Genomic DNA, 25970 nt, shown 5'->3' with positions numbered 1-25970 from the left:
CTAGTGGTGAGATTAGGCTGTTTATAGCTTAATTGTTAATTGTACGGGTGTTTTTGTAAAACCCAGATTACGTTATTTCCTTCAAGGTCGAGTATACATTTAACACTTACCCAACAAGAAAACACTAACAACTAAGTAATCATCGAAATACAAGACTAACTACTAGCTTAGACGACTATATCAACATTCTAATACTATTTTTAAATGATTTATTTTCAATATCGACTTAACAAATAAACAAATCGATCCTACCAAAATTTGAATCTACATCCAACAGTTACTATGAGCGGATGGTTGTTCAATAATTTGTGCTAAGCCTGATCTGGTAAGTGGCTAGCATGAACAAACGTGCCATGAAAACCATAGGGTACTCTGGTTGGCAGCTCCACGGAAGCTTCGAGCTTCAAATCAATGGCATTCACAATCTGAAGCTCCGATCTCCATTTCTTCTCGTCGTGCACGAACACCATTATGAACCCATCGTCCTCTCTTTCACAATCGGAATATACATCTCTCCCCAAAAAGTATGGCTCTCCGCCGTACAGTTGATCGCCGTAAATGTACTTCTTTATCTCTCCCGACCAGAGATCCACTTTCGCGAACCCACACGCCTTCGGCCATGGCTCTGTAATAGCCAAATAAGCGTACCGGGTTTTCCTCCCGACAAGGCTCTGGTTCACCATTCCGACTTCCAGGTTCACCTCCTCTGATTTCGAAACGATCGGCCGGCGAGCTGAATCTCCGGTAACCAAATTGAACCGGATTTCCGTTAGAATCGCCTTCAAATCCTCGTCTTGTCCGTTGAAAATGGAATCCGGTGGGGTCATGCAGGACCCGATTACAACGACCTCGTTTGACTCTGTTTCTTCCCACGCATTCCACAGATGAAAACAGAACGTATCAGCCGGCGAATCAACCCATATGAGATTTGATGAATCCGTTGCGTTTTTCGGTAAGAACCCAAATCGGGGCGTCTTTTTCTCGTCGTACATTACCGGAGATCCGCCGTTGATCATTTTCCGAAGATTGAAAACGATTTGTTGATCTGGGATCACGACAAAATTCTCTGTTATGGCGAAATCGTGCATCATTGTCGGAATTTCCACCGGAATTTCGATTTTAGGCGACATTTTCCCATCCGGTGAGAATCGGAAGTGAGTTAAATACGGCTTGTGAGTAAAATTGTAGCTGAGGGCAAAGAGCTCACCGGAATCCGGGTCGATTTTGGGGTGAGCGACCATCGGAGAATCGAGCTGACCCTCGAAATTATACCGCCCGGCAGTGACCAGATCGCCGGAGGGGGTGATACGAACGTGATACGGAAGGTCTTCTTCTGACATAGCCAAAAGACGACCATTGAAGTAGACCAAGCCGGCGTTAGCGACTCCGGTGCCGTGACGGTGGTCAATTAACCCAAACAGTCCTCGAGCGTAGAAGAGAAGAAGACGAGCAATGCCGGAATGTCCATGGAGCTCACCAATGGTCTTGGGAAAAACCGGCCGGCCAATGGACCTTTCTTGAACAAGCCTCTCTGTTTCAGTGAACCTGCAGGCATAGCTGGCACATCCGCCGCCGATTGTGACAGCGTGAATCATACCGTCACCGTCAAACAAGTGATGACCTCCGAGCGGTTCGAATAATGGGTTTGCGCCGTTTCGGAGATAGACGCCATTGATGCAATCAGGGATGGCGCCAGTGACCGGAAGAGAGTGAGAAACCGATTGTTCCGGTACCGGAGCGTAGTTCCCAGCGATTTGGACATGTGGGTCAAAGTTTTTAGGAAGATTAAGGTTGTCGTAATTCAGCAAGGCTTGTTCGAGGATGTCAAAAGCCATGGAAGCTCCTTTTTGCAGTAAATTCCAGCGGGGAGGATGATGACGACATTTGGAAGCGTCGTCTTCCGTGATTCTCGGCCGTTTACTGGGCTGTTTCGGGTAATGGAACACAGACGGGGAGTTTAGTGCGCAGGAAATCACCTCGTTTCTCAGATTGGGCTTTTTCCTAATGGGCCTAGTAGGAAAGCCCAAACCAAAGCCCAAGTGGGGTGAGGCTGAACTTGAAGAGAGTGCCATAGCCATTTTTTAACGTTGAAAATAAATAATTAAAAAAATAATAAATGGAATTGGAATTTCTAGAGAGAGAATGGAAGAGAGAGAGAGAGGGAGAGATTTTTTGGAGGCAAAAATTGAGAGAAAGAAGAAGACATTTATATAGAGAAAGAAAGTATTCGGAATTCGAGTCCGTCTTAGACAAAAAAAAAACACATGTTTTTTCAAAGAAATTAATTAAATTAAATTAGGATGTCGGACATAAGCAAGTATAGTTTCGTGTTTACGAGTAAAGCTCTCTCGATGACGCCTATCAATTTTTACTAATGATATTATGTTCGGTAAATTCTATTAATAATTTTAAAAATATAAGGAATAAATTGTAATTAGAATTATTATAAAAGCACTAAAATGCAACCTGTGGTGTGAGTTTTATTTAAATGTCAAACTTTATTTATTTATTTATTTATTATTATTATTATTATTGTAAAGGAAGAGTCAAAATTAGTAAAATGGGGAAATGATTTTATTCTGTTATTTCTGTCCACAAAAAATTTGTAATATTCAACATTTAACAAATGAGGAAAAAAAAAAAAAAAATCTTCCAACACAAAATCAACTTTAACTTCCTCTTCTTTCTTTTTCTTTTTTTTTTCTTTACTTTATTTATTTATCTTTAATTAATGAACTCGCAAATTCTTGTAATATCATTTTTCGGGAACTTTCTAAAGTCGCCATCTTTAGATACACATTTTTTTGAACGGACATAAATCGACCGATGACAATTAGGTATACAAATTAGATTTTGTAAACAAATAAACATCTTCCGTTAATAAAAAATAAAAAATAAAATAAAAAACAGTGTTAATTTATTTTATAAATTAAAAGAAGGGAGTATACATAGATTTTAGAATAAATAATAAAAATGTATATTTTTTTTTTTTGGTTGAAAAAAAAAATATCTTTAAAATATATAAAAAAAGAACAACAAAACTTATGCTTTACCGAATTTGAAGGGGAAAAGGTGATGCTTTATATATATATATATATATTTATTTATTTTGACTAAAAGAATATTTTGATTTTTTTTTTGTACATAAAAAATAATTTTGTGATTACTTAAGTTTATTAAATCTCGTCTCTATTTATATATTACAAATTTCTTAAATTTTTAGTCGATAATTAAATATTATATTTATTTTTCTCACCACATGTTTATAAAAGGAAAATCTCGATTAATATAATCATATGCGGGAGAAAAACTAACTCGTTCATTCTAATATTTATTAATTTTCCAATCTAAACATAGCTTAACTCATTAAGATAACATTATATATACATTTATTTTCAAAGTCGGAAATGTTCGAATTCTCACCCTAATCATGTCGAACGTAAAAAAAGACATAAGACGGGAAAGAGTGGGAGATGGGGCTAGCTAAGTGGGAGGATGCATACAAAAACTTGGAACAAATTAAGGTTAATTCAATACTTACTTACGTTAAACATAACATCTTTTATTAATTTTCCAATCTAAACATAGCTCAACTCATTAAGATAACATTATATATACATCTATTTTGAAAGTTAGAAATGTTCGAATTCTCACCAGAACCATGTTGAACAAAACAAACACATAAAATGGGGACGAGGATGGGACGGGTGGGGAGCTAGTCAAGTGGGAGAATGAATACAAAAACTTGGAACACATTAGGGTTAATTCAATACTTACCTTAAACAACGTAACATCTTTTATTAATTTTCCAATTTAAACATAGCTCAACACATTAAGATAACATTATATATACATTTATTTTGAAAGTCAGAAATGTTTGAATTCTCACCGGAACCATGTTGAACAAAAAAAAACACATAAGATGAGGACGAAGATGGGACGGGTGGGGAAATAGCCAAGTGGGAGTATGAATACAAAAGCTTGGAATAAATTAGGGTTAATTCAATACTTGCTCCAAAAGCATTTACCTTAAACATAACATCTTTTATTAATTTTCCAATCTAAACATAGCTCAACTTCTTAAGATNAAACTTTTATAAAAAAAAAAAAAAAAAAAAAAAACACATAAGATGGGACGGGTGGGGAGATAGCCAAGTGGGAGTATGAATACAAAAGCTTGGAACAAATTAGGGTTAGTTCAATACTTACTCCAAAAACATTTACTTTAAACATACCCTGTTTTATTAATTTTCCAATCTAAACATAGCTCAACTGATTAAGACAACATTATATATACATCTATTATGAAAGTTAGAAATGTTCGAATTCTCACCCGAACCATGTTGAACAAAAAAAAACACCTAAGATGGGGACGAAGATGGGACGGGTGGGGGGCTAGCCAAGTGGGAGGATGCATACAAAAGCTTGGAACACATAGAGATAGAATGGTGTGAAAAACAAATGTGGCAGTGAATGAAAGATGAGTAGTAAAGTAAAGGGGTGGCACAGCTTTATAAAAGGGGAAATGAGAGTGTCTTGAAGCAAAAAATGGTAATATGCTCCATTCTCTCCACCCCACTTGTGCTATGCATACTTTTCTTTTCATCTTCTTTGTCAAATATACATAATGAATAATGAGTTCCATCAGTGCCCCCAAACGTAACCCTTCTCATCAAATCAATTCCCTATTCAAACGTCCATTTCTGTCCTAACTTTTTGGTTACATGTATGATAGTGGCGAAGAAAACCTCGAGCTCTTCTTAGCTGCTTCGACACTTACCTAACACACACACACCCGACCCCAACATCAAACAAACAGCATCTTAAGGATGTTACTTTTGCCGAATCTCTACGTTTTCGGCTTTCTAGTATCACGTGAAAACTAATCTATATACACTAGGAACGAGTGTGATGTTCTTGGTGATATCATATGTATAAGATATTTTATGTTCTAACTCCCACGTTGAATCGGTTTTTCGTGTCCTACTAACTCGTTTACTTCTAAACTTACATTTTGAGCTGAGATTCATGTTCATGCTTAGTGTTGTAAGTTGTCATGAAGAATAGGTTCATGCATCTTCTATGCATGTTCTAGTTCATAACTCTTTTTAGTTCATATTCCATTTTGATACATGAATGATCCTAATTCATGTATGACATAAAGGGTTAGTTACAGTGTAATTTTGTATTTGTTGAGCCGCATTTGGAAGAACTTTGTTGATAAACTTTGTAGTCAGAGAGTGAAATATACACTTTGTAAACACTTTGATTATTGAGATTGGTTACTACCCGTGGATGCAAGGAAATTTTTGCTCTCTGAACCACGTAAATCTTTGTTTAATTTTTGTTCGTGGATGTGTGAGTGCGATCGATCTTGCAACACTAAGTACATTACTTGACACTGATAGTCCTTCTCTAGTATAACAAAGTATAGTGTTTTGTTAAGGGTTATAGTGTTTTGTTAAGGGTTGAGCGGGATCTAACATCCCAAGCCCACAGCTAGCACATATTGTCCACTGTGGTCTGTTACATATCGTCGTCAGCCTCACAGTTTTAAAACTTACATGTTTGGGAGAAGTTTCTACACCTTTATAAGAAATATTTCATTCCCCTCTTCATCTGATGTGAGATCTTATATAAGAGCATCGAAACATTACGCCGAATGTCTCAACACTCGTTCTTCTTCCACTATTGCAACGCTCTCTTTAACATTATACCCTCGAGTCCACCGACTCGGCAAGCAATAACCGACGTTGAGGAGGAAGTTTGAAGCAATAATAGTGAAAAATTATTGCAATAATTGAAGGTGAAAAAAATAGAATAGTGGTGAAGTGCAAAGGACAGAGATGGGCACTTATAACTCTCACCAGTTTGAGGAAAATGTCAACAAAACTCACATCTCCTTCCTCTTCCTCTTCCTCTGTACTGTTTTTTGCCAGTTTTGAATCAAATCACTTTTGTTAAGGGTGGAGGTGGGAGAGGTCATTCATTGTTGTTTTAACGCCCACTTTTCGGTAACTGTCGAGTCTTGTTCGTCCTATATCCAAAAAAACGCTATTCAGAGTGTTTAAATTACTCGAAAATTTAAATTCTCTAACCTAAACCATAAGGTTGGGTTGGGTTAATTTTTTTTTTTTTTTGGTTCAATACTTTGTCAGATATGATAATCACTCCCGGACTATATCAACTGTTGAACATAACTCTCTGTCGGAAACACTCGCACACTTTATTAAGACCAATCGAGAAAAGATTTACAACAACTCTCGGTGGGAAACACTCGTACACTTTATTAAGATCAATCGTCTCTGTGGGAAACACTCACACACTTTATTAAGACCAATAAAAAAGAGATTTACAAGACAGTCCGTAGAAACTATCTTTTGTATTGCTTGTGATTTCTTGGGATTATAAACTAACTAGAGTGGAGGGGATGATAGTCAATCTATTCCTAAAATTTCTCCCGTTTTTTCTAAAATACCTATATCATTTTCTTACCTTTATTCCTAAAATCCTAAATCATAAATATAATTACTCATACAATGGTTGGGCTTAACCCTATTGGGCTAACGATGACATTTTAACACCAACAACCTACAAAGTGCACTTTCCTGTTCGATGACTTAATCATGGAACGTCCTATGCATGATTAGAGCAATTTATTGTTGGACGACCTATTAGAAATTTCTTAAGAAGCGTGTGAGTGAGAAGAAACTATATTGAAATGACACATATTGATCTATAAAGATGATCTTTACTCTCGTAAATCATTCGAGACATCTAGGTAGCTACGTGTATTATAACGTTAAATGCACGAGACAAAAATGAATAGTTTTCTCAAGTGAAGAATCTTACAACGTAATAAAAACACGTAGTAAGCAAGCCCCAACCACTAAATGCCTAAAAAAAGTTACAAACCTTGGATCCATCTTACGGGCCGACCCAATTTATAGAAGCCCATTATGAGGTTGGCTTGGAAGATTCAATTTACGGGCCGACCCAATTGAGCTAAATTACAAATTTGATCCCTAAAATTTGAAAGATTACCGTTTTAAATTTTTTTAATCGTAAGGACTAAAATTCAATTTTTTCGACCAATATAATCCAAATTTTGTAATTTAACCCACAAAATTAATAATTTAGTTAAATAGTAATGATGAGATATAGTGGTTGAGATATAGGTGAGATTTTATTGCAAAGAGATCCTTACTTTATTTCTTAATTCCTTTTGCTATTTATATTCTTATCCCAACTTTATTCCTTACATGGATTTTTAAGGCTTCATCCAAACACCTTATTTTATATATATATATAATATAAAAAATCTTTATTCGATGAATATTTGAAACGTAAAGATTTAAATGTCGGATCTCCAGTAAATGAATACACGTCAAGAACATTATTTTCAAACAAGTAAAGAATCTATATTTTATTAATTTTGAAAAAACTAAATTACTTTTGATTTATTTTAATAAAAAATTATTAATACTCAACTTTAAAGTTTTAAGTGGAATATATAATAAATAACTTTTTATTATTTTATTATTTTGTTTATAGAAAATGGAAGCAAATATATGACATACCCTTTTAAGTATTTTCTTTAATTAGTTAAATTTCATTACTAAAAATTTTGAAGTATAATTAATTAAACTATTAATAATACATGGTTAAAATAGTAAAAAAATAAATAAAAGGACCTTAATTGGATTTNAAAAAAAAAAAAAAAAAAAAAAAAAAAAAAAAAAAAAATCTTCACTTTTAAATTAGAATCTCACAATTTACCCTATTTTGGGGCTTAGCGTAGTTGTTCACACACAATTTGGTGTCAGACTCTGATACCATTTGTAATAGCCTAAGCTCACTGCTAGCATATATCGTCCGCTATGGCCCATTATATATCGTCATCACTATAGCGACCTTAAGCTCACTACTGACCGATATTGTTCTTAGGCTTTCTATTTCGGGCTTCTTCTAAAAAAAAATTTAAAACGTGAATGGTGGAGAAAAGCTTCTACACACTTATAAAGAATGCTTCGATCTCACAACCCATCTTCCTTCTCCTTTTCTTCTCTAATCGATGTGGGACTCANGAAAGATTTGATATTGTATTGGATTAAGTAATTGGGTATGGGTGCCAGTCTCTGATGGCAGGTATGGAAATGAAGCTCCTCCTTTGGGCCTAATTTTTATTAATATTCCCCGGGTGTGCCTTAGATTGCGCTTGCTTTTGGCTTCGAGTTTAAGCGTCTCTATTGATGTAGATTAGCAGCTTTGTTGCTTTAATCCACAATTTTTACATCTTCAAAACCCTTACTTTTTCTCTTTCTCAGCGGACGCGTACAGATCACGTCTCTTTGTTCTGTAGCTACATCTACAGTCCCTCTCGTGACATTTTGGGTTCAACTCCCTCTTCCTGCGCGTGGGTGCGAGACTAATCGAGATTTGAGGAGACCTACGTCTGCCACAAAATTAAATAATCTCTTGCTTTTCAAGGATAAATCGGGATTTTCAAGACTTACGTTTACATTACAGGTCACCGATCTTCTATTCTTCTTCTTCTTCTTCTTCTTCTTCTTCTGTATTGGAATTGCAACCCCAGAGCTCTAAATCTCATCACAAAGTCACCATCTCTGTGACTATTCCCCTGTAAATCCCCTTTTCTTGTAAGTACTTTCTGCCTTCCTGATTTCCCTTCCTCGCTTCGTTTTTCTTCAGANCTACAAAGGACAATATATTTGTAACAATGAATTTGGACGGGTATAAGTGAGGACTCCCCAATCTACCCTCTTTGAGAGGAAGCTCAAAAGGAAAAGTCTACAAAGGACAATATATTTGTAACAATGAATTTGGACGGGTATAAGTGAGGACTCCCCAATCTACCCTCTTTGAGAGGAAGCTCAAAAGGAAAAGTCTACAAAGGACAATATATTTGTAACAATGAATTTGGACGGGTATAAGTGAGGACTCCCCAATCTACCCTCTTTGAGAGGAAGCTCAAAAGGAAAAGTCTACAAAGGACAATATATTTGTAACAATGAATTTGGACGGGTATAAGTGAGGACTCCCCAATCTACCCTCTTTGAGAGGAAGCTCAAAAGGAAAAGTCTACAAAGGACAATATATTTGTAACAATGAATTTGGACGGGTATAAGTGAGGACTCCCCAATCTACCCTCTTTGAGAGGAAGCTCAAAAGGAAAAGTCTACAAAGGACAATATATTTGTAACAATGAATTTGGACGGGTATAAGTGAGCCTCACCGTTTTTACAACAACAAGTAATATAAGATAAGTGAGAGTTTTGTAATATTTAAATGAATGGAGAGGGAGGTTCCAACAAAAGAAATGAGTTAAAAAAGTGAAAGATTTGATATTGTATTGGATTAAGTAATTGGGTATGGGTGCCAGTCTCTGATGGCAGGTATGGAAATGAAGCTCCTCCTTTGGGCCTAATTTTTATTAATATTCCCCGGGTGTGCCTTAGATTGCGCTTGCTTTTGGCTTCGAGTTTAAGCGTCTCTATTGATGTAGATTAGCAGCTTTGTTGCTTTAATCCACAATTTTTACATCTTCAAAACCCTTACTTTTTCTCTTTCTCAGCGGACGCGTACAGATCACGTCTCTTTGTTCTGTAGCTACATCTACAGTCCCTCTCGTGACATTTTGGGTTCAACTCCCTCTTCCTGCGCGTGGGTGCGAGACTAATCGAGATTTGAGGAGACCTACGTCTGCCACAAAATTAAATAATCTCTTGCTTTTCAAGGATAAATCGGGATTTTCAAGACTTACGTTTACATTACAGGTCACCGATCTTCTATTCTTCTTCTTCTTCTTCTTCTTCTTCTTCTGTATTGGAATTGCAACCCCAGAGCTCTAAATCTCATCACAAAGTCACCATCTCTGTGACTATTCCCCTGTAAATCCCCTTTTCTTGTAAGTACTTTCTGCCTTCCTGATTTCCCTTCCTCGCTTCGTTTTTCTTCAGATGATTTGTGGCTGAGTTTTCTTCTGTTAAGGATCCTGGATTTTGGATTTCCCCCCTTCTATTTATCAACTGGGTCTTTGTAAATCGTTTCGTTTTGGCTATTTAAGGGTGTGATTGCTGCAATTTGGGCTTCTATTGAGGTATTTTCTTCTGGGTGTTTGTCTTTTCTGCTGTTTGCTGTGAAATTTGTAGCTTACCTCCATGATATCTGCTGTGGCAGACATGGATGATAAAATACAGTCGATGAACCAAAGGAGCGAGTATTGATTTCCATGACTAATGGGTTTAGATGAAGTTCTAGGTTGAGTTTATCTACAGTAGTAGCTTACAGGAACGCTCTTATGAGGATAATCAAGAGAGAAATCAGGTGGTTCTTTATTTGATTTTGGATTTAGAGCTGATTTGTTCTTCAAACTGAGCCACTTGAATAACCCCATTAGAAATCAACATAGTTTTTGTTGATTTGATTGTTTGAGAAGGCTTGGCGTTTTGTTAGAGATAGTTATGCAGAGGGTTCGATTGTCGTCCCAACAAACACCTGTTCTTAAGCTGGGTGATTCCCAAATGACATTATCCCCAAAGTTTAGGTTAGCAAACAAGTCTCATCTGTTGAATCCCTCATCAGACTTGGAATCATCTCTTTGTGGGGAACCCTTAATTCCTGGTCTTCCAGATGATGTTGCTTTTAATTGCCTCCTCAGGTTGCCAGTTCATAGCCACGCTGCGTGTCGGGCGGTTTGCAGGAGATGGCATCTTCTTCTGGGCAGTAAAGAGAGGTTCTTCACTAGAAGGAAAGAGTTAGGTTTCAAAGAGCCTTGGCTTTTTGTATTTGTTTTCCATAAATGCACTGGAAAGATTCAATGGCAGGTTCTTGATCTTACTCATTTCTCTTGGCATAGTATCCCACTCATGCCTTGTAAGGATAAGGTTTGCCCTCATGGGTTTAGGTGTGTCTCGATCCCTCACGAGGGCACTCTTTTTGTTTGTGGTGGCATGGTATCCGATGTCGATTGCCCCCTCGACTTGGTTTTGAAGTATGAGATGCAGAAAAATCGTTGGACTGTGATGAATCAAATGATTACAGCGAGGTCGTTTTTCGCCAGTGGAGTTATTGATGGTAAGATTTATGTGGCTGGAGGAAATAGCACTGATCTTTTCGAGCTCGACTCAGCTGAGGTTTTGGATCCTATCCAAGGGAGTTGGAACTCCATCGCAAGCATGGGAACGAATATGGCGTCGTATGATGCTGCAGTTCTCAACGGGAAGCTCTTAGTGACAGAAGGCTGGCTGTGGCCTTTTTATGTCGCTCCAAGAGGACAGGTTTACGATCCGACTACTAATAATTGGGAAACTATGGCCATTGGTTTGAGAGAAGGCTGGACTGGTTCAAGTGTAGTGGTTTATGGCCATTTGTTTGTTGTTTCAGAGCTTGAAAGAATGAAGCTTAAGGTTTATGATGCAGCTTCTGATTCCTGGGATGCTATTGAAGGGCCTCCTTTACCAGAGCAGATATGCAAGCCTTTTGCTGTGAATGCATGTGACTCGACCATATACGTCGTCGGCAGAAATCTACATGTAGCTGTCGGCCATATCTCTCGGCTCAGCAGAAAGGGGACGAGCGAAAAAAAGTGGAGCTTTAACGTAAGTTGGCATGTCGTTGATGCACCGGAATGCTTCTCTGATTTGACACCCTCAAGTTCTCAGGTGTTGTTCGCTTAGGTATCATCCTTTCTCGTCTCCCCCCTTAATGATATCTTGTATGATTTTGAATATGTTACAATCAAAGAGAATTAGCTATAGATCTGATTATAGATGTGTGGAAACGTGTTTGTTCAAAGTCGTGTGTATCAGAGTACTGACTTATAAGTACGTCAATCTTTCGTCGTTCTTCGTTTACTTTTTCTTCATGAATCGGATGCATAATCCACAACTTTAAACTGTTTTAGTTATATATATGCTTCTTAGTCTTTAGCTCAAAGCTTTGTCTCTGTTTAAAATGTTTCCTGATTTAGCTTAGCCTGAGAAAACTGCTACTTGTTTTGCTGTTTAGGCATCTAAGAATGGAATCTTTCATTTAGGAAACAAACTCCATTAGCTTACATAGAATTTGTGCGAATTCACCCATTGTGTCTCTTCAATTACAAGTCCTATATTAAGATACTGAAAGCAAGGATGCTTCTGACTTTCTATACTATTTGTAGTATCAATCTGTCCCGTCAAGTGCTACGTGTCTGTTCTCTTGTCGTTGGTGCCCGAAATCTTTCTTGCTCTTGTTTCAAACACCCATATGTGCAAGCTACATATATCAGAACAATGGAAACGTTCTTGCTAGGTTACCATAACCCCAGTTGCATTGGGAGTTTCCATCTTGTGATATCCCATATCAGTTGGAGAGGAGAACGAAGCATTCCTTATAAGAGTGAAGAAACCTCTCTTTAGTAGACACGTTTTAGCAACGGGTCAGATAGATTGTCCTAACCCGGAAGATTAAGCTTGTGTTGCCCATTACTGATGAATCATCTGCCTGTTTTGTTCTCACTGCTTGATTAAGTGCTTTCATTTGAAAGTGGGGTTTTGGTGTTTTCCTCCAAAACAACTTCCCATTGAGAAAGAACCAAATTCTTTGAGAATGATGATTCATTGTGATAAGGATGAAGAAGACTTTTGTATGAAAAGAATATCTTAGACGGTCTGGTTTGCAAGTGGAAGTGGAAGAGTTGCTAAGTGGGAAACTCTCCTTTCCCTTTCCTCCGACTCTTTTTTGATCCCTTAAGCCATTTTGGCGCACGTTCATTTCTCAATCCATTGAACGGAACTCGTGAACTTTTGACTTTTTGGTCGATGGTATATATCTAAATCAGCTGAGTTATGTTCAATTTAACGACTTGAAAGCTATCTGATAACGTGAAATGAGTAGTATATATCTAAATCTGTTGAGTTATGTTGAGTTTGATGACTTGAAAGCTATCCGACTGCGTGAAATGAGTAGTTTAGAAAGATCCATCGATGGAGTTTGTTTCTTTTTGACTAAAAAATCGTTGTCGAACTTCCAAATGAATTGAATATTGTTGGTTGAGTTGTTGTTTTCGAGGGACAAATAGTTTTATATTTCTATCAAAAGTTGAGCCAATTAAATCATGAAGTTTGTATTGCTTTTTAAAACTTTTTTATAATGAACTTCTAAAATATATTAAAACATTAAAAAAGAACGTAAAGTTTTATATACAATGGATAAGAGGGAGTGGAATAAAAAGAAACAAAAAGGAGAAGAATTATGAGTAACTTCGTTTAAGGGCTGATTCTTGTTCGAGGAAGTTTACGAACATATTTCGTGAAGGTTTAATAGGTTGAAGGCTAACTACCTTTGATCAAGGGAGCTTGAACGAGCAAAAATTTGGGTGAGAACCGATCCCTCACTCAAAGATACAAAATTTGCTCCTCAGCTTCGAGCTGAGAAGAGAAATAACGATGGTGAAGAACAGGAAGGCTGAAAAGCTCTGGAATGTGCTCCCCATTAAGTTAAAATGTTTGATTCCAAAATTCGGGTTATAAATGTCATGTTCTAAAATGGGTGTCCTTAGATTCAAAAGAAGATTGTGCACAACTTTGAGAGACAAGAACGTTTAACACCAAAATATGGTTCAAAGAGGCCACTCGACCCTCGGAAAAGTTCCAAGTGAGTGGCCAATATTCTTCAACTTTGATCATATCTTAATACCGATGCATAATTTATGAGCTTCCGGGTTTCTAATTATGTTTTTTTTTATTGAATTACTTGAATGATTGGGATTCTTATTGATATGCCTAATAGTAAAAGAATATACCTAAATTTGATTCGTAAAAAGCATGTTAGGCGATTAAACCTATAAGTATGTCCATGTATGATTGTTGGTTAACTTGTCATATTATCTAAAGGTTTTAAATGCATGTTAGTGACCCTAGCCTTATGTCTTATTATACTTTGGTGCATGAACCACATATAGGGTCGTTAGAGTTATATGGGTTGGCTAGTGCTACATAGGGACGATTACGGTGTAACTCCTAATCATGAACTTACATTGGCTAGTGAGTGTCACCCAACATAGAGGAATACAATGTCATCTATTTAAGGTCTGTCATATTAAAAGTTACTAGTCAGGGAACTTCAAACTAGGCTTAGGAACGATTACAATGTAACAGCTCAAGTCCACCGTCGTCAATCTCATGGTTTTAAAACATGTCTACTAGGGAGAGGTTTCATACCCTTATAAGAAATGTTTTATTCCTTTCTCCAACTAATGTGGAATCTCATAATTTTTCCTTGGGGTCCAACGTCCTCGAGTTTCATACTCTTAGAAGAAATGTTTTGTTCCATTCTCCAACCGACGTGGGAGTTCATAATTTTCCTTTGGGGGTCCAACGTCCTCGCTAGCACACTGCCCAGTATCTAGCTCTGATACCATTTGTAATAGTTTAAGTCCACCGCTAACAGATGTTGTCTATCCTTACTGGCAAATGCGTATGATAGGAATAAGTCTCCACACCCTTATAAGGAATGCTTCTCACCTGTCTACCGAATGTGAGATCTCACCTAATAAGAGTAAACGTTAATTTTAATCGAATGATTGACATAAAAATAATAAATAAATGGGGCAGCCCTAATTTTGGTGGGATATCAAATTATGAGGCATTGATCACATGGACACGACCCAAAAAGGGCCCTGCCTTCATTTTAATTATTTTTATTTTTATTTTTTTGTCCACCAAATCAATAGTAATATGAAACCTAAGTTTGTCCACTCACCCTATCCTTTTGGTCGTTTTGCTCCACGTGGAATTTTATTTATTTTCCTATTTCCTTTTTCTTTTTCTCCCCCATTTTATATTTCTCTTTAAATGTTTTTGTGTCTTTCTCCCCCAAAAAATAAAAATAAAAAAAATAATATTTTCTTTTAACTTATATAAAAAATAAAAAAAATGTAAAATCACTGGAAATGATGTGGTGGATGCGTGTTTATTACGTGGCTCATTCTTATTTGTCATTATATACAACAGATATACACATCAATCACGACCATTAACCACCACATAATATCCATTTCCATTAAATTAATAAGATTAAATAACTTTATTTATTAATGTTCCAAATAAGTTTATCAAATTTCTACTTTTATTTAATAATCTCATGACATTCACATTTTTTAAAAAGAAATTAATGAACATATTATACATAAATTATTATTATTATTATTTTTATTTTTATTTTTATTTTTTTGTTAATGGGACCATCATTTTTAAATTTGTAAATTTTAAAAATCGATTAATCTATTAGATATAAATTTAAAAGTGAGACATTTATTATTAGTTAATTTATTAAATATGAAAAACTTTTATCCCTAATTATTTGAAGTAAAATGTTAACTAATAAAAAAAATTAAAATTACTATTTTTTATTTTTAAAACTTTATTTGTAAAATATAAACAATAAAATAAAGAAATTAAAAGGAGTATAAGAAGTATTTATAGATTCAATTTTTAACAATAAAAAAATAAATCAAATAAATAAAATAATTATGAAACTAATTTTAAAGTAATACTTTTTGAAATTAATTAAGGCACCTTTAAATTAAGGAGAGTTTGCCGACGGTGGCGCGTGACGAAACCCAAAACTGGGCCCCACGCCCGTGTTCCTCGTGATTTATTTATTAATTTATTATATGATCCCGACTTTGCCAGTTGCCAGTTGCCACCCAAACACGCTTACTTTACAAACTTATATATATACACATTTCTTCCCTTCTCATCTTTCAAACCTTAATTCACATTTTCTTCCTCTCCAATGGAAAACATCCTCAACTGCAACTTGGAACTCTGTCTCTCTCCCCCTTCTTCCTCCCCTTCCACCGCCACCGCCACCGCCAATTCAACGTCGACATCTTGCCACAACCATATCGACCCTACTCGAGTCCCGATACCTGATCTTACAGAGCTCCAGGTATGTTTCTCTCGATGAAGTAGATATCTGTATTAATACGATGAATCCAATAGCTTTAGCTAATGAATTGTACGTGGTTGGGTATTGCAGGCAAGGGCAATAATCGTACGAGCGACAACACAAATGGAGGTCGAGAGAAGATTAACGACATGTCATATCAGTTCACCGAAGCAACGGGTGTCGATGAAGAGTGGGGCTAGCCCCTCCATGAGAAGATCGTTGCAAAGATTTCTTCAAAAGAGAAAGCATCGCATTCAAACACTTTCACCCTACTCTCACTAGCTTTTCCATTTTTAATTCATGCTTCTTCTCTTCCCTTTGTAAATATAATTTTCTTAATACATTATTACTTAGGTTTCTCTTTCTTGTTCTTCCATTTAAACTATATAATTAAAAGAATTATTCTTAGGACGAGCGCGGTCATGCTAGAAAAAAATAGGTTGCGATCCATTAAAGAAGACTGTGTTGAGAGACACAACTTCTCTTGACGGTAAACATCGTCGATAGGAGAACACGTCTCTTCTGACACCCTACATTTTCTTTCCTGACGTGAAAAACGTGGTTGAGAAAGGGTTCCATCTCTCTTATACCGCTACATCATCGATAGGAGAACACGTCTCTTCTAACACCGCTACATTTTCTTTCCTGACGTGAAGAACGTGGTCAAGAAAGGGTTCCATCTCTCTCGATGGTAATTAACGACCATTGAGAGAGTTTGTCTTTATGCATATTGTTGTATGTCGTGGGGTCATGAGAATTCCCATCAAGATTACACCTTAGGTGAAGAAGTCGGATAGTTTTGCTATCAAATTCAACAATGTTGTAGGTAGGTGGGGTTGGTGAACTCTCTAATTGATGAAGAACAATCTGAATAGAGTTCACAACCGAACACAACCGTATATTTTCGTGTATGATTGGGTTCGATTGTCAGATTGTTTTTTTAATTATTTAAAAAAAAAATCTTACTTATCTACCCTACATGTTACATTAATAAATAAAATATCATAAAACTCAAATATGTCTTGTTCGGTTGGTCAAATTGGCCATTCCAAAAAATGTCAACCCGTGTACCGACTCAAATTTTTTATTTTTCAAAAATTCAATCCAACCCAAATCGAAACAAAATCTAACATAACCCAATCTTTATTGTTTGAGTCAGGTAGTCCGAGTTGATCAAATTTTCGAGTCATATGAACACATCCACCGTGTAAAAGGAGAGAAGCTTTTCTACTGTGTAAAGGAGAGAAGCTTTTCTAGTATGGAGGAAAGAGTTTGTTAAAGGTTTTGAATTCAATTAAGTTGATCATGAAAAACTGGAGACACCAATAAGAGAAATCAGTAGTTGAAAGAAGTATGATTGTGATACTATACACGTTAAAAAGAATGCTCTAAATACGATACTCCAAGCTCCACTCTTCACCGTCTATCACGTTCGAGAAACAAGGCTAGCTAGTTTGGTCACGACCTCTCAACTCGAGCCAAGAAAGATATAGCTGCACCACAGCTAGTGAGCGCCAAGAAGGGCAGGAGACAAGATTCCACATTTTCCCCTTATCTCACCATACATATAGCATCTCCTTCTGTGCAATAATAGAACCTATACACCTTTCCCTAAGCAAGAAAAAGCTATGAGAAAGCTGATGTGATTTTAGACCTTTCATATAACACTATTTTAATAACCATCACATCAAAACGAAACTTTTACGAGATCCCACGTCGATTGGAGAGATAAATGAAACATTATATATAACTACTTAAAAACCTCAGTCTAACTAGGACAATATCTGCTAGCGGTAAGTTTAGACTGTTACGAATGGTATCGTAGCCAACAAGGACATTGAGTACTGAAAGGGGTGGACATCGGGAGACATCGATTGGAGAGAGAAACGAGTGCCAGTGAAAACGCTGGGTCTCGAAGGGGGTGAATTGTGAGATCCCATATTAATTGGAGAGAGGAACGAGTGTCAGCGAGAACGCTGAGCTCCGAAAGGGGTGGATTATGAGATCCCATATCAGTTGGAGAGGGAAACGAAACATTGTTTATCACTAATAGACGCGTGCTTATAATACCCTGATGCATATAATATCATAACATATCAGTAGTTCTCACTTCTGGGGGCTTCAGTCTCTCTTCTCTGACAAAGAACAAGCAGCTGCATAACAGAAAAGACTTGGCTTGGTAGCCAGTAGCATCCTTTCTCCTATTAGATACTCCTCAAAAACCAAAGAAAAAAGGTGTTTGCATGGAGATTGGTTCAACTTCGTGTCATATCAAGCCAACTCTGCACATCTTTGTCTTACTTTTACCATATGGAAATGACTGATGGAATAAATGAGCTCAGTTTCAGACACACCAACCAACCAACCAACACCTTTTCAAGTGACCCATCAGACACATATTAATAATAATAACGAATAAATAGTAAGCAAGTGAAAAGTAGTCCTCAGTTTTACTCAAACAAAACAGAACACAACACAACTGCAACAACAAAAGCACAAAAAACAAGCATAAGATCTTTGTCCCAACTTAGATTAGTTGAAGAGCAGCTGTTGTCTTCCCATTGGTTCCAAGCTGGCTGTATGCTCTTATAATCCTCTGTTCTTTCTTGTTTTTCACTCTCATTTCTTGCTCCATTCAAACAATATGGTGGTTCATCAGAATGCACTGAGAAATTCCTCCTTTGGCTTGAGCATAGCCCATAGTTCCCTCTTAAATCCAATCTTTTTCCTAGTTTGTTCATGAACTCATTTGGGAAAGAAAGCTCTCCACTTAGTTGATTGTGGCTTAAGTTCAACAGATCTAAGTTTGGGAGCTCCCCTAATTCTGGTGGAATTGGCCCACTTAGATTGTTGTTGGCTAAAGACAGAGCTGTGAGGGTTTTCAATGAAGTGAGTGAAGTGGGTATTGGACCTTCAATTCCACATTCTGATAGGCTTATTGATGCCAGCTTCTCAAGGCTGCCTAAGAACAATGGCACCGCAGCGTTCAAGGGATTGTGGTCTAATATCAAGTACTCCAAGTGCTCTAACCCTCCAAGTGATTCAGGGATTGGCCCATTTATGAAGTTGTGGCTCAAATCAAGCAATACCAACTTCTTCAACATGCCTAACTTTTGGGGTATCTTTCCCTGAAGCTTATTTGATCCCAAATCAAGCTTTTGGAGGAGCTGCAAGTTTCCTAAAGAAGAAGGTAGCTGACCCTTAAGTGCATTCCAGCTGAGATCCAAAATGCTCAAGCTTTTCAACCCACCAATGGCTTGAGGAACTTCGCCACTAAGATTGTTGTAGCTAAGATCAAGCTGTTGTAAATGAACCAACCCACCAATGGCTTGTGGAATCTCCCCATTTAGACTGTTCTGAGAGAGGCTCAGAACTCTCAAACTGGCTGCATTGCCCAAACTCGATGGAATCACCCCAGAAAGAGCTGGGTTGGATTGAAGAGCCAAATGCTCCAAATAAGACAATGACTCAAACAGAGCAGGAAACAGAGCAGCTGGGGAAGCTGTAAAACAGCTGAAGATTGAAAGGGACTTCAAGTAAGGGAGGTTGAGCAAGGCGTGGGATAAATTAGCAGAGATTTTGCAAGGTGGGTCTAGAATATCAGGGCCAATGTGAATCTGGGTGACATGAAAGAAAGGAGGGGCTTGACAAAGCTCACACTTAACCCCAGGCCATGGCGTGTCTGTGCATGGAAAAGGGTGAGCCTGAGGCCAGTCAGGGTAGTCTAAGAGAGAGCCCATGACTTCAAACAGAGCCAGAAGCTCTTCCTCTTCCATTTCCTCAGCCGCAAAGGTGTTGGTGGAAAGGAGAAATGCAAGGAGGAGAAGAGTGAAGGAAGCCATGGGAGGGGAGAACAGGGGAGATGGGTTTAGAGGGTATTTGTGGGGAAAGGAAGAGGTAGCTGTGTCAGTAGTGTAGGGAAGTGGAAGTGGAAGTGAAAGGGAGGGAAGAGAAAAGAGTTGCTAATAGAGGAAATATAAGTGCAAAAGGAGGTTCATTTATAGATATTAGTTGTTGGGTTAATGGAGAAATGTGTAAAATGATGGGACTTGGGCTTCGTTTCAGTACCTGTGTGAAGCAGACAGAACAATGATGCTTAGGCAGCACCATCAGCAGCACACAGCAGGCCTCCTCCTCCTCCTCCTCTTCCTATACCGAACAAAAAGCACACACCTATAGAGAACAATAGTTAAAAGAAATTAAATCTAAAACAAAACGATGAGATCTCATCTCGATTCGAGAGTAGAACGAAACATTATTTATAAGAGGGTGAAAATCTCTCCCTAATAGACGCAGACAAGTTTTAAAAATGTGAGGTTGACGACTATATGTAATAGGACATGAACAGTTAATGACAATTGATGTATACTTTCATGTTTGAGGTCCGAGGTTTTAAGGGGTACACAAGTTGAGCTAGGTTAATTGGAAAAATCTTTTAGATCAATCCAATATTTTGGGCTGGTTGGGTTAGTGATTCGAGTCATCCTAATATTGTTCATAATCTAACCTTCGACTTTTCAATGGGATTAGATTGGGTTGTCGGGTTTGTTACTATTTCTTTTAGTAATCTAAAAAAAACATATTATCTATGGTGCATGTTACATACTATCTATACTTCAAATATCAAACATTTACAAGTCAGAACATATCATTCCCATGAGTTACCAACGTTAAATATTCTTAATCATTTAGAAAGTAGGGTTGAGTTGCAACCCTACTTTCAAGTTGGTCAAATCATCCGACTAAAAAAAATCTTAACTTGCATACCGAACCGAACTTTTAATTTTTAAAAAATTTAACCCAACTAAAATCGGAAAAAAGAAAATAATTCAACCAACTTTTATGGTTTGGGTTGAATAATCCAGATCGGTCAAGATATTTGACCATATAAACATGAGTTCAAGTCGAGTTATCTCACATTTGTTGTACTAGAACCTCGTTTAAAATAAACATAAAAAAAATGTAGATGAAAATATATTTTGGAGTGTTCCACTTGTAAACTTCAAAAATCCTACCTTTAATTAACTTATTAGTCCACCTATGATTAAATTAATGTTGTATTTCAATCCACTGATCAGAACTTGCCATCTTTAATATAATATTTAAAATTTAAGTCGATAAATAGGTTGGTGGTCTTATTGATGCATAATACAGTGGACATTGTTTAGGTGGAGGCTGTGGGACTCGGACTAACTAAATGCAAGGAGTTGGAATCTCTCTCGCATGCAAATATTTCGATTAATTTTCTACTGCCACTAAAGAAACTGATGGTGTTAATATAACACATGCGGAAGCAATTTGGATCTTAGGCACTTTTAGAACATCAATTATTGTAAATGACTAGCATGTTCATAAGTATTAAAACTTAATGAGTTTAAATACTAACCTTTTGTAGTTCAAACTCCTTTTGCCTCACGAACCGATTTCGAACCACCACTAGTGTCTTCTCCACTATTCTCCGGCCTTAGAACGGGATTGTGGAATCCGGTGAGTGACTAAACTTGGGAGGGATTTTGTATACGTGAAAGAGAGTGCTTGTGAGAGGTTTTTCATCAAGATGAAGAAGAATCCCTTCCAAGTATCATGATCACTCTATTTAAAGAGTCAAGTTTGCATGTTCATGCAAACTTGAGATCACCAAATCTTGACACTTAAAATTCCACTCAAATGTTTGAGATTATGTGGCAAGCATGCATGTTTGAGTTAACCAAATTTTGACACTCAAAATTCCACTCAAACTTGTGGGGTTTATTTGGCAAACATGCAAGTTTGGTTAAACCAAATTTTGACACCTCAAAATTCCACTAACATGATTTTTCCATTAGATGAAAGTCAACATTTTGACTTTCTTCATTTTAATTAGATGAAAGTCAACATTTTGACTTTCTTCATTTTAATTCAACAATTAATTTGAATAATGAATTTCAAATTAAAGTAACATTAAATAATTAATTAAACTATTTAATTAATATTTAATATTAATTCAAATGCCAATCCCAGTCAATTCCGACACATAATTGATTAAGATATTTAAATCTTATTTAAATATCTCAGATTCTCTCTTTTCGTTTAATTCGTAAATAAAATAAAATTGCGGTTAAATATATCGTATATATGTAACGCATATTCCCTAATTTGAATTCGAACACTTCGAACTCACTCGTCACACTGTTCTATGGTTTAGTCCGATATGAGCTAGCAGAGGGACCTAATGGACCTATAGATCATGGGCTCCAACGATTCAAGATTAACCGATTAAACTCATTAACCTGGTTAACCAACATTCGTTAACTACTAGGACACTCCACTATAGCCTAGTAGTTGCACTCCCCTCACTATAGATATATTTCTGTCCATCTGATATAACCATGATTAGTAAGTCGATCCTTCACAGGTTGTTCGTAACTAGAGCTGGGTCAATTTACCGTTTTACCCCTGAAGTTACTTCTTGTTCCTTATGTCTCACTGATCCTCTAATAAACAATTGGTTTGTGGTCCAACCAGTAAACCGAATCCCTCTCAGGCCAATGAGAGGGTGGGGCCCCTTGTTCAAGACCTGGAGTCAGTGCTTAAGGGAACTACCTTTCTTCTATCCCTAAAAGTGGGTAGGAGTGAATTCCGTCTTGCACCCCACGTCCCCAGCCATTCACCCAGTCTTACCCCTGAAATGGGAGGCCTGTTGAGTCGGCGAACTAGAGCCACTCTCACCCATGCAAATCTAAGGATAATTCCGAATAAACAGGAGTTCATGGTTAGCTCAGGATTAAAACCGAGTTACCTAGGTTATCGAATGAAAAGAAAATCAGTCTCAACAGTAAACGACTTTATAAAGTGAGAGTGGTTTTCTTCATGGTCCGATCTTATGCAATACTCATTGCATAGGACGCCCCCACTCACATGTCTCCACATGCACAATTTAGTGATCGCATTGTTTATATCATATACAAAAGTGGGCCGCATCCATAGTGTCCCCAGAATAAGGTACTCAGCCTTATCCTTATACTATAGATCATTTTGACTATATACTTGAACTTGATCCACTCTTATGTCTCTACATATAGTTCAAGTAGTCATACTATAGCCAGAGTGTTCTTAGTTTATTGGATTTAGATTAATGATCGTAAAGTTCACTTTATTCAATAACAATTTTTTCTGAATAAACAACAATAATAACTTTATTGAAAATAGAATATATCTTTGTTTACAAACTATGAGTTTTAGGACATAAAACCCAACAGAAACACGGTCTGGTTTCCTCTTAGGAAACTGAGGTCCAACAAATATTTCTCCCTTGTTCGGTCCTTCGAGAGCTAATTAGGCAAAGGGTAAATGACTTTTTCTTTCTTCTCATCTTCGAGAAATTAAAAGATCTAATAGTGCCACATTAGTTTAGAATTTGATATTCTAACTCTGGAAGAAGGTAGACGTGACATTTTTTTTCTCATTCCATCCTATCATAAGCTACCACCACCTTACGTTATACATCAAAATTTAAAAAAATAATAATAATAAATTATTGAAAATTAAAAAAAATTGAGATGAATTAAACATTAAATATTCCACAAACACAAAAATTACCTTGGAAAACAAATGTTGTGTTTATCCACAATGTTCAACACGTGGCAGACATCAAATTGACTGATTAGCCAATCATGAGGCTCCATTTAACCTGAATTGTCCACGTGGAAAAGTAATAATATATTGAAATAACCCTAAAAACTTGAGCTGGTAGAGAGAGAGAGAGAACACCAGCCACATCATACATTATCGATTAAAACTATTATTTGGAAATTTTGACTTGTTTGCTACGGTTTAAATTTCTTTTTTCTTTTTTTCTTTTTTTGTGTTTTTTACAAAATAAAAAAAAAAAAGTTTTTAATTTATTTTATTTTTTCTTACCCATTGTTTACATCTTGAATATAAAAAATAAAACAAAATGAATAATAAGAAACAAATTTCGTAAAGACGGAAAAAAATATACAAAAGATAAGATCATTATACTCTGAGCTATGACACGAGCTCTGACACAAAATATGGCAAAAAAAAAAAAAAAAGTTTGATAATATTTAAAAAATTAAATAATTGTTTTTATATGATAACTCATTTTTTATGTTTTTTTTTTTTTTTTTGCACTCCCCATTAATTACTTGTAATTGAAATTGGAAATTCGAATATATTTTAAAATATAATAAATAAAGTAATATACAACCAAAAGCAAAATAATTTAAGACTATTCCTATTTACTTGTCATTTTGTGATGAGTTGGCATTATTTCTTGAGTTTCCATAAAAAATAAAATTACTTATCCATTATATATATATTAATATGGATAAACATTAGTGAGAGTAAATAATAAAATATCACAAGTTGACATCTCTTACCCTTCTATAAAATTCATTTTTAAAATATTTAATAATAACGTTATACGTATAAAATCTATTTATTTCAATAATTACAATATATTTTTTTTATTATATAAAATTCGGCACCCGATGACTTCGACATTCTCCTGTAATATTGTCACATTTACATCGCACTTCTAAGAGTGAAAACGATCTTCATAGACCAACACTAGTCCTTCTAACATGTTTTAATTTCACTCACATGCGTAGTAACCAAAACATGTTGAACTTTGGAGTTTCTGTGATTGAGTCACTAAAAAGGAAAGTACCCATTTTGTATCTTCAAGATCGTTTTCATTCAGGTGTAGTTTTCTGTTCATTCATGTATCATCTTTTGTTTGGGTGTCATATATCTAACTTCCTCGAATAATTTTAAAACTACGAACAACTAGATATGCACGGGAATAAAATATACAAAAAGGGTAAAATAGTAATTTGAGGTAATTCAATAATTAGCCACATATCTCACAACATCCCTAGACAAGAAGTAATCATGCATAATCCTTTGAAACTCACATCCAAGTGGCTATAAAAGGAAAAACCCTCTTGAAATCTCTGTCTCTCAAACCCCAACCATTCAATCTCTCAACTCAAAAACTCCATTGTTTTTCTTCTTTTTCTTCTGCAATCCACCAAATGTCATCTCATTCAAATCTTGTATCACTTGATAATCCATTTATGCCCTACAAACCCAAACCCAAACCAAACACTTATAATAAATATACAAATGATTACATGTTAGCCTTCTTCTCCTCCCTATTGTTCCTTCTCTTCTTTTGCATCATCTTCAAAAACCTCTCTTTTTCATCTCTCTTCAACAGCACAATGTTCTGGTTCTTCATTTCCAATGCCCTCATCTTCATCATTGCTGCTGATTATGCCTATTTCTCTCTCACCCAATACAAAAGATCCCATCTTTATGAACATTACTCACCTCCCAACCCAAAGATGACTCATTTTCAACGTCAAACTTCTTCATTTGTAGTATTTGATGAAAAGAGAGAATACCCAGATGGGAATTTGCGAAATTTTGTTCAAGAACGATGCGATTCTATGCCGCTGTTGAAGACGACTCCGGTGAGAACTTACGAGCGGAGCAAGTCGGAGAAACCCAAAAGAAGTGTGTCAAAGGAGAGCAAGAAAAAGATGGCGAAGAGATTAGAAAGTGGCATGTACGAAGAGAAGGAATTAGAAGAAAATGAGTATTCAAAGATGACAGATGAAGAACTGAACAGAAGGGTGGAAGAGTTTATTCAAAGATTTAACACACAAATGAGACTTGAAACTAAATCAGCTGAATTAAAGTCTCATAAAAAGGGCCACTAGGCTTTAATTTAGAATAATATTACGTCCAAAAGTTTTGTTTAGCTTTGTTTGTGTCTGTAATTATAGGCAATCTTTGAGCAATAAGAAAAATAAGAAAAATAAGACAGTAAAAAGTTGGGAAGGGAGGACTCTCTAAACGATAATTTAAATTCGTTGTTAACAGATAGATGAAAAAGTATCGTATGTATGATATGAATTAAGGGACGCTAAAAAAAAAATATAACTTATATACCAATATATTGATATATTGAGGAGATGAAAGGGCAATATCGAAATAATGTATCACAT

At 36.2% G+C, this 25970-nt stretch overlaps 5 protein-coding genes across 5 annotated transcripts; 3 read left to right on the top strand and 2 right to left on the bottom strand.

Moving 5' to 3' along the window:
- Window positions 1-94: 94 nt before the first annotated feature.
- Window positions 95-2089, bottom strand: LOC111783358 (probable 9-cis-epoxycarotenoid dioxygenase NCED5, chloroplastic). Its single transcript, XM_023664283.1, has one exon. It carries the CDS (start codon window positions 2076-2078, stop codon window positions 312-314), a length of 1767 nt encoding a protein of 588 aa, XP_023520051.1. The 5' UTR covers window positions 2079-2089; the 3' UTR covers window positions 95-311.
- Window positions 2090-9600: 7511 nt separating this feature from the next.
- On the top strand, window positions 9601-11947 carry LOC111783043 (F-box/kelch-repeat protein At1g30090). Its single transcript, XM_023663917.1, has 2 exons — window positions 9601-10120; window positions 10201-11947. Exon 2 carries the CDS (start codon window positions 10485-10487, stop codon window positions 11697-11699), a length of 1215 nt encoding a protein of 404 aa, XP_023519685.1. The 5' UTR covers window positions 9601-10120; window positions 10201-10484; the 3' UTR covers window positions 11700-11947.
- Window positions 11948-15783: 3836 nt separating this feature from the next.
- LOC111783630 (protein TIFY 5A-like) lies at window positions 15784-16331 on the top strand. Its single transcript, XM_023664548.1, has 2 exons — window positions 15784-15954; window positions 16045-16331. Exons 1-2 carry the CDS (start codon window positions 15799-15801, stop codon window positions 16234-16236), a joined length of 348 nt encoding a protein of 115 aa, XP_023520316.1. The 5' UTR covers window positions 15784-15798; the 3' UTR covers window positions 16237-16331.
- A 2028-nt stretch (window positions 16332-18359) lies between these two features.
- Window positions 18360-21382, bottom strand: LOC111783351 (piriformospora indica-insensitive protein 2-like). Its single transcript, XM_023664276.1, has 2 exons — window positions 21341-21382; window positions 18360-20127 (listed from the first exon to the last, which is right to left on the bottom strand). Exon 2 carries the CDS (start codon window positions 19794-19796, stop codon window positions 18405-18407), a length of 1392 nt encoding a protein of 463 aa, XP_023520044.1. The 5' UTR covers window positions 19797-20127; window positions 21341-21382; the 3' UTR covers window positions 18360-18404.
- A 3709-nt stretch (window positions 21383-25091) lies between these two features.
- Window positions 25092-25682, top strand: LOC111783530. The gene has a single exon (XM_023664457.1). The coding sequence runs from the start codon at window positions 25092-25094 to the stop codon at window positions 25680-25682; it is 591 nt and encodes a 196-aa protein (XP_023520225.1).
- The last annotated feature ends 288 nt before the right edge of the window (window positions 25683-25970 follow it).

The sequence above is a fragment of the Cucurbita pepo genome, chromosome LG20 (assembly GCF_002806865.2).
Source record: "Cucurbita pepo subsp. pepo cultivar mu-cu-16 chromosome LG20, ASM280686v2, whole genome shotgun sequence".
Classification (NCBI taxonomy): domain Eukaryota; kingdom Viridiplantae; phylum Streptophyta; class Magnoliopsida; order Cucurbitales; family Cucurbitaceae; genus Cucurbita; species Cucurbita pepo.
Note: the sequence above shows the minus strand (reverse complement) of the source record. Positions and strands in the feature narration are given on the sequence as shown.